Source organism: Macrotis lagotis, chromosome 7, assembly GCF_037893015.1.
Source record: "Macrotis lagotis isolate mMagLag1 chromosome 7, bilby.v1.9.chrom.fasta, whole genome shotgun sequence".
NCBI lineage: Eukaryota > Metazoa > Chordata > Mammalia > Peramelemorphia > Peramelidae > Macrotis > Macrotis lagotis.
This window is the reverse complement of record NC_133664.1, coordinates 42,741,213-42,753,281: the sequence shown is the minus strand read 5'-3', so window position 1 is coordinate 42,753,281 and position 12,069 is coordinate 42,741,213. Positions and strand designations below refer to the sequence as shown.

Below are 12,069 nucleotides of genomic sequence, written 5' to 3'. Positions count from 1 at the left end.
TGGGAGGTGTTTTGCTTTCTCTTCTATATTTTTATTCTCTATATTTTATTATTTCTTTATTTTTTTGAATCCAGAGTTTATTTTCCCCCCAGTTACATGCAAAGGTAATTTTCAATATTCATCCATTTGCAAGTTTATGAATTCCACAGGTTTCTACCACTTTCCCTTTCCCCTCCCCCCCCCCCCACTCCTCAAAGTGTCTGGGAGGTGAAAATTCTTGTAGCTGAGGTGGAGGCTGCCTCCAAACCCAAGTTCCCCTAGCCTTGCCTCTTGATATTTCAGGGAGCTAATCTGGAGGTGTTTCCCCTTCACTCCACCAGTGGAACCTCAGTCCAGGGATCTTCATTCCAGAAGGAATACTGGATCTTCCCAGATCCAGTTGTCCCAGAAGAAATATTGTTCTACACAACTCTGGTTCCCAGAATCTTCTCTAAAATTGCTTTTTTGGGGGGTGGGAGATAGACATTGGGTTAATTGACTTGTCCAGGGTCACACAGCTAGTAAGTATCTGAGACTGGATTTGAACTCAGTCTTCCTGGGGGATGATGCTCTAATCACTGCTTTACCTAACTGCCCTTGGGAAATAATTTTAAAGTTTTATTCTTCTTTTTTTTTAATACTTTCACTTCCTTGTATAACATTACTCTCATTTCTCTCTTGTAACATCAACAAAAAGAAAATCTAACCATAGAACATCTGCATCTGATGGTTTATGCCCCATTATGAAACCCTACTCTATTATTTCTTCCTCATGGATAGGGAAGTGGGTTTCATTATCTTCTGGCTGGCATTTAGTCTTGTATTTGCATTAGAATAGTTGGAATCACAGAATTTGGAAAGAACCTCAGTAGTCATCTAGCTCAGCTGAAGTATCCATTGTAAGTTAAGTTCTGACTGTGTGTGAGTGTTGGGGATACCAAGACAAACATGAAACAGTCCCTGTCACCTAAGTAGCTTAACATCTACTAGAGGGAAACAATTTATAATGGATAAATAAAGAAAAAGAAAGGGTTTTGGTGCAGAGCAGGCAGAGGACACCAATAGCTAAGGAAGGTCCTCTCATTCACTATCGCAAAGGCTTCAGAAAGGCCGAGTGTCTCCAGTGTTGTGTGCTCAGCCTGGGCAGCATCTTGGAAGAACATGGAGACAGGAAATCTTGGACAGGATGTTAGGAATAAGAAATCAGTCTGCAGTGACAACCTGAAGCCAGACTGGGAAGGACTTGGAAGACCAAACGGAAGTGGTAGTGGTGGTTGTTTTCATTTTGGAACCTCTGGAGCAGGGGAAGGGCAGAGACAAGACCTCCATTTTAACATCATCACTTGGGGCAACTTTGAGAAGGATGGGTTAGAGAGGGCAGGGAGACCATTAGAAAACTTTTACAAGAGTCCAGAACAGAAATGATCCTGAGGGGCTTACTGGAGTTCGCCATTCTGAGGTCTTGGAGATATAATTGACCAGATTTGATAGCTGAGGAGGAGACTGAGGAAGCATGAAGAGTTAATGAGAGCACCAAGAGAAAGAGTGTAGAGAAAGAAGAGGGTCTGGCATAGAACCCTGGAGTTAGGACCTACAAAGGTGATCTGGCAGTTTGTCCGTCTTCCTGTATTTCTTTGAATTTTTCCTTTTTTTTGGTCATTTTTTATGTCAGAATTTCATTACATTCAAAGAACTTTTTTTCAGCTTATCCCTAGTGATAAAGCAGTTTCCATTTTTTGTTTTTTTGCTATTATGACTATTTTGATATATTCTTAGCCTCTGTCTTTTATCTATTGGGGGGGGCATACCCCAGCAGTGAGATTATTGGGTAAGAACAGAGTGAGAACTTTTCTTAGATGACTTTACATGATTCAGTGTCCTGCTATGATGTTGTGTCTGTATGTCGTTGATAAAGGAAGAAAAGGACAGTGATCCGCTAATTCTAGAGTCCAAGGGACCTGGTTCATAATCCTACTTCTCTTATTTGCTGCTTATGTGACCTTGGGCAAGACCTTTAACCTCCATGGGTCCCAGGAGTTCACGCTCCTCTAAAATGAGAAAGTTGGATCAGGAGGCTTTTCAGGTGCCTCAGGTTTTAGATCCCAGACCCAGGGTCCCTGTCAATATTAACTGTTCCCAGCATTCAGAGCCCACAGCGAGGCATCTTGGGAAGGGTGACATGTGGCTGGCCACCATCACCTTGCTCAGTCCTTCATGGACATAGCCCAGACCTTTCACCCAAAAGCATTCCCCAGATCAGAGGTCCTTTGCTTTTTCTTTTTAATTTATTTATTTTTGAATTTTACAATTTTCCCCCAAATCTTCCCTACCCCACCCCCACAGAAGGCAGTCTTGTTAGTCTTTACATTGTTTCCATGCTGTACATTAATATAAATTGAATGTGTTGAGAGAGAAATCTTATCCTTAAAAAAAATAGAATATCAGATAGCAAGATTATATAATAAGTTTTTTTAAATCAAAGGTATTAGTCTTTGGTCTTTGTTCAAACTCTACAATTCTCTCTCTCTGGATACAGATGGTATTCTCCATCACTGATACCCCAAAATTGTCCCTGATTGTTGCACTTATGAAATAAGCAAGTCCATTAAGGTTGACCATCACCCCCCATGTTGTTGTTCTGGTGTACAGTGTTTTTCTGGTTCTGCTCATCTCACTCAGCATCATAGAGGTCCTTTTTCTAGCCTGATTCCTGAAGCTATTATTCAGGGGAGCAGAGGGATCCACCAACCTCAATACTAGTAACTGTCATCCATGACAAACAGGGCCAAGAACAACATAAATAGCAGAGTCTCCTAAGCTTCCTGCCCTGCTTCCAGCCCAAACTCAAAAGCCATTGGCCAGAAGAGTGACCCTTGTGGAAGTGCTACCCAGTTAATGCTTGTGTAGAGGCTGCAAGCTCTTTCTTCATTAGCTATAGATCCAGAAAAGAAAATTCTCACCCCAGAGGGCCTAACCCTTTCAAGTGATTCACCAACAGAAATGAGGATAGCTTGGCCAACAGAAAGGACGTCCCACTCTGCCCTGTTACTAAAGTCTCAGGAGCCTTCAGTTCTTGTCTTCGGATGCTCCACTGACACCTCCTCTGACTGCTGTCTCTCCTTTAGCATCTGGACTCCTGTTCTCTTTGTATCCCCGACTTAGCAGCACAGGCCAACCACTGAATCAGTGCTTTTTCATTCATTCCTTTGCCAAAGAGGCTTAAAAAATCCAGATAACATCATCAAACTCTTTCAAAAGATAATTGTCTCCCTATATTAAATAGGATCTCTATACAGAAATAACTGGTTAGTCTAATTAGAACAACTATATAACATCAGGCAGTAAGGTGGCTTCAATATAAGCTTACTGAGCAGGGCCTGAAGTCAGGAAGACTTTTCTTCCTGAGTTCAAATCCAGCCTCAGATACTTCCTAGCTGCGTGACCCTGAGCATGTAACTTAATTCTGTTTGCCTCCGTTTCCTCATCTGTAAAATGAGCTGGAGAAGGAAGCAATAGCAAGCTCCTCCTGTACCTTTGCCAGGAAAACCCCAAATGGGGGTTATAGAGTAGGACATGACTGAAAAATGACTAAACAACCTATATATATATATATATATATATATATATATATATATAGATATAGATATAGATATAGATATATAGATATAGAGATATAGATATATAGATATATAGATATATAGATATATAGATATATAGATATATAGATATAGATATATAGATATATATATATATATATATATATCTCTTCCAAATTTGTTGTTAAGATCAAATGAGATAGAATATATGAAATGCTTTGTAAAACTCAAAGGGCTATGATAATGGTATGAAGATGATGGTGGTGATGCCTCTCCAGCATTAGACTTCCTACTTATTTAAATCAACTTTCCCAAATGATCCAAATCATTCCAGTTTTGCATTTTCTCTTGTCCAATAATTCTGTGTTCATTGATCTCAGGGAAAGTTTCATTTCTTGTGTCATTCATGCATCTCATGTTGGGTTGTAGTAGCTTTCTACCTCAGGGGTGTCCCACGTGATGGGAAGGCTCCCCTTGATTTCCAGCTATAATTTTTCCTTTTTTCTGTAGTGCAACCATATTTTTCATTTTCTCCACTTCACTGAAAGGGAGGGTTTTTTCCTCCTTGAATCATTCCTTTTTCCTCTTAAAAAATTGCCAAGTTATTACTTATGTCCTTCAAAATATGTCATCCTGAGGGGGCTTTTAAGGATAAAATTGGAAGAACAATAAACAGGTAAAAATAGAAAAATTCTGTAAAAATGTTTGTAATCAATTTTCTTTATTAGTCAGTGAAATCAGTCACTTAGAAAGTAGCATTACACTTCTCAATGTGCTACCAAAATTGTGCTAAAGAAAAAATAGATGGGCAAGTTCACCAAGCTAGACCAAGTACATATGAGAGGAGGAGATACTTACTGGAGGTGACACAATTTAGGGGGCATTGAGGAATCAGTTCAAGTTCTCTGAAAGAGGTGAGGTTACCAAATGATTTAATTAGCATTAAACTAATAGGAATAACTACTAACCTAGATGTCTATTTTGCCATCTCTACAAAATTATAAGAATAATCTATACAATCAAGAGAACATCTAAGAAGGAAAAGCAAAGATAACAGGCAACTTTTCACAAACAGTATTCAATAACATTTGATTTTTAAGTCACTGGATGGGATAAAAGGTATAGAGAATAAATTATCCCAATGTGCTTACTGTTTGTTAGCTAGTTTTTGTAAAAAAAAGTATTTGACTCAGTAGACCAAAATATTGCCTCAAATCAAAGGTTCTTAATCTTGGGTCCATATAATTTAAAAATACATAGATATTTGGGTAACTGTTTCAATATAATTGCTTTCCTTTATAACCCTATGTATCATATATTATTATTTTTATTATATAAACATTTTATTTTTTTCCAATTATATACAATAGTAGTTTCTACCTATCATTTTTTGGTGGTTTTGAATTTTACACATTTTTCCCCATCCTCCCTTCTTTCCCCCAACAGAAGGCAGTCTGATAGTCTTTACATTGTTTCTGTGCTATACATTGATCAAAATTGAAAGTGTTGAAAGAAAAGTCATATCCTTGAGGAAAAAATAAAATATTAGAGATAGCAAAATTATATATTACATAAGACAACTTTTTTTAAATTGAAGGTAATAGTCTTTGGTCTTTGTTTAAACTTCATAATTCTTCTCTGGATACAGATGGTATTCTCCAATTTAGGGTTATCTAAATACCCTAAGATCCTTTTAGGGTATCTAGATACCCTAAAAATTGTCCCTGATTATTTCACTGATGGAATGAGCAAGTCCCTTAAGGTTGATCATCACCCCCCATGTTGCTGTTATGGTGTACAATGTTCTTCTGATTCTGCTCATCTCACTCAGCATCAGTTCATACAAATCTTTCCAGGCTTCTCTGAAATCCCATCCCTCCTGGTTTCTAATAGAACAATAGTGTTCCATAACATACTTATACCACATCTTGTTTTGCCATTCCCCAATTGATGAGCATTCCCTCGATTTCCAGTTCTTTGCCACCACAAACAGGACTGCTATGAATGTTTTTGTACAAGTGATGTTTTTACCCTTTTTCATGATTTCTTCAGGGCATAGACCCAGTAGTGGTATTTCTGGATCAAAGGTTGGATGAGTTCACAACTCCCCCAACAATTCACAACATTTAGTGTCCCAGATTTCCTACATCCTTTCCAACATTGATCATTGTCTTTTCTGGTCATATTGGCCAATCTGAGAGGTGTGAGGTGTTATCAGAGATGTTTTAATTTGCATTTTTCTAATCAGTAATGATTTAGAGCAGTTTTTCATATGACTATGGATAGTTTTGATTTCCTCAGCTGTAAATTGCCTTTGCATATCCTTTGACAATTTGTCAACTGGGGAATGGCTGTATCATTATATATTCTAAAATATTTTTAAAAGGGATCTACACATGTCACCAAACCTCCAAAGAGATCCATGATACAAGTGAAGAACCACCCTTGCCTTCCAATAAGGTGTCTTCCAGGCATGTCAAAACCATTCAAGGTAACTCAAAAGAGATAATGACAGGGGTGGTTTTTAATACCATGTTAATTAATACCATATGAGTAATAAATCAGGAAGGTTGTCTAAATAGCACTGTAGAGGGTTAGCAAGAAAATTGAGCTCTAAGAGAGATTCAGTCTCTGAAGGTGGTTAAGGTCTTCCAGATATTCCTATTTAAAGAAGATATTGAACTGGTTTCATCTATCTCTGGAACATAGTAGAGCCTCCCAAGTAAGTCATATTGTCACTCAAAAGAGTTTGGTAAATAGATAGGAAAAATGTTGAAGTGGATGAAAACTGTTCATTGTCCAGTCTGTGATATTCAACTTGGAAGACAACCTGTATCACCTATATTGCCTTGTAAGTTATATTTTTGTGGGAATATGTTTTGTAGTCCATGGCAAGAGTCACAGAAGTTCAGATAAAAACTGGTTTGGCCAGTTTTCATTTTCCAGGACCTTCTAATTCTATGGGTTTATATATGTTTTTTGAAAGAAAGTTCATTGTTAGAATTGCTTAACTTCAGTCAAAGCAAAGTTATCTAGAAACAAGATTTATCCTCAGAATTATAAGGGTTCAGTGAGTGCTTAGCTTACTGTCATTCTTTTAACCAATATTGAATTTACAAAGCACAGCCTCATTTACTTGTATATATTACAGAACACGGTATGCTTCTAAAATTAGGGCACTTTTAAAAATTCAGATCTTGTTCCTTATCTGTACTTCAAAGTTAATATCCTAAGTTAATATTGAATTTACAAAACATAGCCACATTTATTTGTGTATAATCAGAACAGAATGATTCTAAAATAGGGCACTTCTGTTAAAAAATAAGATCTTAATCTGCACTTCAAAGTTAATATCCTAAATCATGTAATGTGCCTTAATATGGATGTCAGAGGGCAGTCATGTGTTTTATTAAGTTGCTTTAATCCAACAAATTTTTTTCAAAATATTTGGAGGCTTCAGGACATTTAAATTCCCAGAACCTAGAATTGATCCCCTTATGTAACTTATTTGGGTAGCTAGATATATATGCTGTTTGATATTATATATGATTACTCCCATCATAGAACCTTTTTTCCCCACTAAAATTTTTTTTTATTTATCAAGTTTTTTTTGTCCTCCCACTTGGGGGAATAAAAGAAATACAATCTTTTAGTTGTAGTATATACACATAGTCAAGCAAGACAGATTCCCACTTTGCCCACTTCCGGAAATAGGGTTCGAATTCTTCATCATCAGTCCTCTAGAATCAGTCCCTAAGCCTTTAATAAGCACCTACTAAGTACTAGGCCTTGGGAATACAAAGAAAGGCAAAAAATAGCCCCCTTTCTCAAGGAGCTTCCACTCAAATGAGGGAGGCAACAAACCAAAACAAGATTATAGGCAGAAGAAATTGGAAATAGTGAAAAGAGGGAAAGGGTCAGCATTAAAGAAGCCAGGAGGCAGAGATGAGAAGACCTGAGAGACTTGCCTGTGAAACTGCCTAGAGTCTAGAGATGGGTCTTGTCCAAGGAATAGAAAAGAGCCCAGTGACTCTGGATTGAAGGGTGTGGAGTTTTGGGGTGAGGTGGAAGAAGACTAGAGAAGTTAGGAAAGGCTTTGAATGCCACAGAGAACTTTCTGTTTGATCCTGGAGCTCATGGGAGCCACTGTAGTTTAGGTGAGTGACAGTCAAATCTCTATTTATTTGACAGCTGAGTTTAGGATGAACTGGAAGTAAGGAGAGATTTGAGGCAGAGACACCAGCTATTGCGGAGGTATAAGAACTGATCTTTGCACTCAGATCAGTTATAATATCCTTTTTAGTCAGCTTTGTCATTCTGGTGGATATAAAATGAAAGGTTAAGAGTTGTTTTAATTTGCGTTTCTCTATTAATGGCTTGGAATTTTTTTTCATATGGCTTTTGATATCTTGAATTTCTTTCACTACTTCATATCCTACAACCATTTATCAATTAGGGAATATTCTATATCTGAATGAGCTCCTTATATTTCTTGGAAATGAATGATACCTTTATCTGAAAAATTTGCTGCAAAGTTAATTTGTTAACAAAGAATCAAACTTTTTGGATTTATTTGTGCAAAAATTTTGAGTCATTAAACTTGTTTATTTCTATGTTCCTTTGTTTGTTTATGAGTTCTACTATTCACAGCTGAAAGATAACATTTTTACCTTGTTCCTCTTAATTTGTTTAAAAAGTAACTTTTATATCTAGATTTCATATCCATTTGGAGCTTGTTTTGGTATATACTGTGACTATTGGATCTATATCGATTTTGTGCCAGATTGCCTTTAACTTTTCCCGGCATTGTCAAATAGTGAATTCTCACTAATTGAGGTCCTTGAAGTTTATTCAACTCTGAACCACTGTGATCGCTGGCTTTTCTATTTCCATTGATAGACCTCTCATTTCTTTAACAGTACCAAAATTATTTTAAGGATTATTGTTTTTGTAGTTTAGTTTAAAATTTGGTACATTTCTTCAGATTTCCTTAAGATTCTGGACATTTTGTCCCTCCTAAACAATTTTATTTTTCTTTTTTTCTGATTTTGCAAAGTTTCCTTTAGTTTTAATTTTTTTTTAAATCCTTGGGTGGGTGGGGGGGCAAGTAGGTGACTCAGTGAAGGACGAAGTCAGGAAGACTCCTCTTCCTGCTTTCAAATCCAGTCTCAGACATTTATTAGCTGTGTGACCCTGGGCAAGTCATTTAACCCTATTTGCCTTAGTTTCCTCAGCTGTAAAATGAACTGGAAAAGGAAGTGACCCTAAATCACTCCAGTATCTTTGCCAAGAAAATCCCAAATGAGGTCACAAAAAGTCAGATGTGAATGAACAATAAAATATTGTGGTAATTTTATTAGTATGGCTCTGAAAAAGTGGCATAGTAGATAAGTACTGAGTTTTCCTGAAGTCAGGAAGGCTCAGTTCAGATCTGGCCTTAGACACTTCCCTGTGTAATCTCAGGAAGTCACTGAACCTTCCTCTGCTTCAGTTTTTTCATTTGTAAAATGTAACTAATAATAATTCCTGTCTCCCACTTACCTGTATGTCAGAGGTCTTATGATGATAAAATGAAAAATTTTTAATGCTTTACAAACCTCAGAGCACTCTGTAAATGTTAGCTATTGCTTTAGATAAGAACATTAATTTAATGTGTTTTATGTCATGCCAGCTTACTGTGAGGAATTAATATTTCTAAAATTAATTCTTTCCCTGTTTCTATAGAGTATCTTGTATGTGTATCGTTCATATTTGTATCTTGGCAGGTAAACTCTCAAATGTTTTATACATTCTGTATTTATTTTAAGTGGAATTTGTCTTTCTTTTCTCGGCAATGCTGGTGATTGGTGTAAATTTATTTTACATCCTGCAACCTATCTGAAGTTATTAAGAGTTGAAAGAGGCCTAGGGGGTTATCTAAAAGATCATCCTTTTGTTCAATATACTGTCCTTCAAAAGGAGATTTTTCAAGCTTCTACTTAAGTCCCTTTAGATGACAAGGGGAAATCACTACATTTTGAGATTGACCATTGTTGGACAACTTAGATCATGAGGAATGAGTCATACTTCCTGTAATATCAGAAGTTTTGTTACACTGATATCCAGGAAATAGTCAAAGAAGGCTCTGGAGGATTTATAGAAAAAAAATCAAGATTTTATAGGGGTGGGTGGGTCTCATCTCTACAAAAGTGGAGTTATGAATATACTGTCAAATTTGATTGATATATTGGTTAATTTTGCTAGACTGTTTTTCCCCCTCCTCTTACTAATCTATGTAAAAAAATTGCTTTTTATGGGAGGGGAAATATTTAGAGATGGTGGCTTAAAAAGAACAATGTATCAATGAAAACATTTTTTAAAAGAAGATATGACTGAGATCTGTAGTAGTACAAGGAACAAGCATATCATTGAAATCACAGCTCCAGGGGGCTGCTAGGTGGCGCAGTGGATAAAGCACCAGCCCTGGAGTCAGGAGTACTTGGGTTCAAATCCGGTTTCAGACACTTAAGAATTACCTAGCTGTGTGGCCTTGGGCAAGCCACTTAACCTTGTTTGACTTGCAAAAAAAACAAACAAAAAAAAGAAATCACAGCTCCAGATAAGATTCAGATAAGACACTGTACCTTACACTGGGATAATTTTGGTTTGAACTCTGTATATCCTTTGACTCAGCCTCTCCTGTGAGGTGAGCAAGCAGTATGGCAATTCGACTTCCTAGGACTAAGGAATATAGTAAAGCCAAGCAGGCTTAAGAGAGTCATTGACTCTAAAGCTCCATGGTTTAGCTACACCCCCTCTAAAATAGTACAACTTAGTGATTTTCCTTTCTTGAAGAGGAGTGGATGAAACTAATGAAAGAAGTGATTTAGTTGGCTTTTTTGTTGACCTTTTTGATAAATTGCTTTCATTAGCCTTGTGTAATAAAATTCTTGTTAATTTGACTTCCCCAAGGAAAGAAAAAAGAACTCTATATTTAGCTTACTCAACTTCAGATATTACCTGAGAAAACAGGTAAAAATGTTTGGAAATTATGAGATGCTAGTTGATCCAGCCCCTACTTCAAAATTATACTCCCAAATTTCATTTAGCCATCTTTAGATATCTACCTGTGCATGCTCGATTTATTTTATTTGGTCCAATATTGGAGCAAAGCTGATTTATATCATTTGATAATGTGTATAACACTTAGGAAGATCTCCGTGTTGATGGTCGAGGCTGTGAAGATTACCGCTGTGCCGAAGTGGAAACTGATGTTGTGTCCAACACCAGTGGGTCTGCGAGAATCAAGCTGGTGAGTGATTCATGTTGTCATGATAAGGTGGGACGTGGGAGTCAATGCCTTTCCTAGTCATCAGGACATATTTCTTGAGGCCCACCATCAGGTCTCTTGAATTAACTCATGGCCAGAAATTTTAAGATCTGTCTAGGCTTAGTAAACACCTCTTCAGATATCTACTAAAAATGTTAACTCACATTTATTTTAAACTTTGCAAAACATCTTACCGACATTTGATACAATAAGCCAGTGAGATTGGGGCTGTTATTATCTATTTTAGACTTACCCAGCACAGTTCAACCTCTTTCAGTCTCAGTATCATCATCTGTAAGATGGGGATTAGGTGAAATACTGTGTGCAGAATGGTTTGCAAACCCTAAATCACTCTATCAATGCTAACTGTAATTTTATTTTCCTCATGCTCTATGCTCCAGCCCCTCAACACACTGCACTTGCCTGCCTTTGTTCTTTTGATCTTTTTCGACGACCTGTTGATTCTACCTATTCTTTAATGTATAGCTCTTACTATCTCCTTCCCTGATCTGACTTTCTCCTTAGCCTCACTTAACACTTTGATAATGTAAAATTGGAAACTATTGTTACTTGTTTGTATCATGTACCTATTAGACTTTGTAAATTCTATGAGGGCGGGGACTGTATTTTATCTGAATTTTGCTTGTCCTCCATTGTTAGTGCATTTCTTTACAGATAATGTCTGCTGCATAAATGAATGAATGAATGAATGAATGAATAAATAAATAAATAAATATGCTGCTTGCCCTGTTGACTCTTTCAAATTCAGGTAATCTGCAATTCAAATGTATTTTTACAGGGGCATACTGATATCCTGGTGGGGGTCAAAGCAGAAATGGGAACTCCAAAGTTGGAAAGACCAAATGAAGGCTACTTGGAATTCTTTGTGGACTGGTTAGTACAGTTTAAACACACCCCTCTAAAAAGACAGATACAGAAAGTGATCATTTGTTTTTCTTCACTGTAACAAACTGTAATTTTGTACTCTGGTAATAATGTATGGCTACAACTCAAGTGGCCTGGATTCCAGGCCTAACTCCTCCATTAAACTAGCTAAATGACCTTGATTGGTCACATCACTTTACCATTCTGGGTCTGTTTCCTCACTGTAAAATGGGAATCATAATATGTGTCCTTTTTACTTCATTGGGCTGTTGTAAGCTGTATATAAAAGGCATTATGTGT

At 36.9% G+C, this 12,069-nt stretch overlaps 1 protein-coding gene across 1 annotated transcript in view; it reads left to right on the top strand.

The window, feature by feature from the left end:
• The window catches only part of EXOSC7 (exosome component 7), a 37,725-nt gene that overhangs the window by 2,540 nt on the left and 23,116 nt on the right, over window positions 1-12,069 (top strand). The window contains exons 2-3 of the mRNA XM_074195870.1: window positions 10,765-10,866; window positions 11,684-11,778. Of these exons, the coding sequence (XP_074051971.1) occupies window positions 10,765-10,866; window positions 11,684-11,778 (197 nt within the window). The remainder of the gene's footprint in view (window positions 1-10,764; window positions 10,867-11,683; window positions 11,779-12,069) is intronic.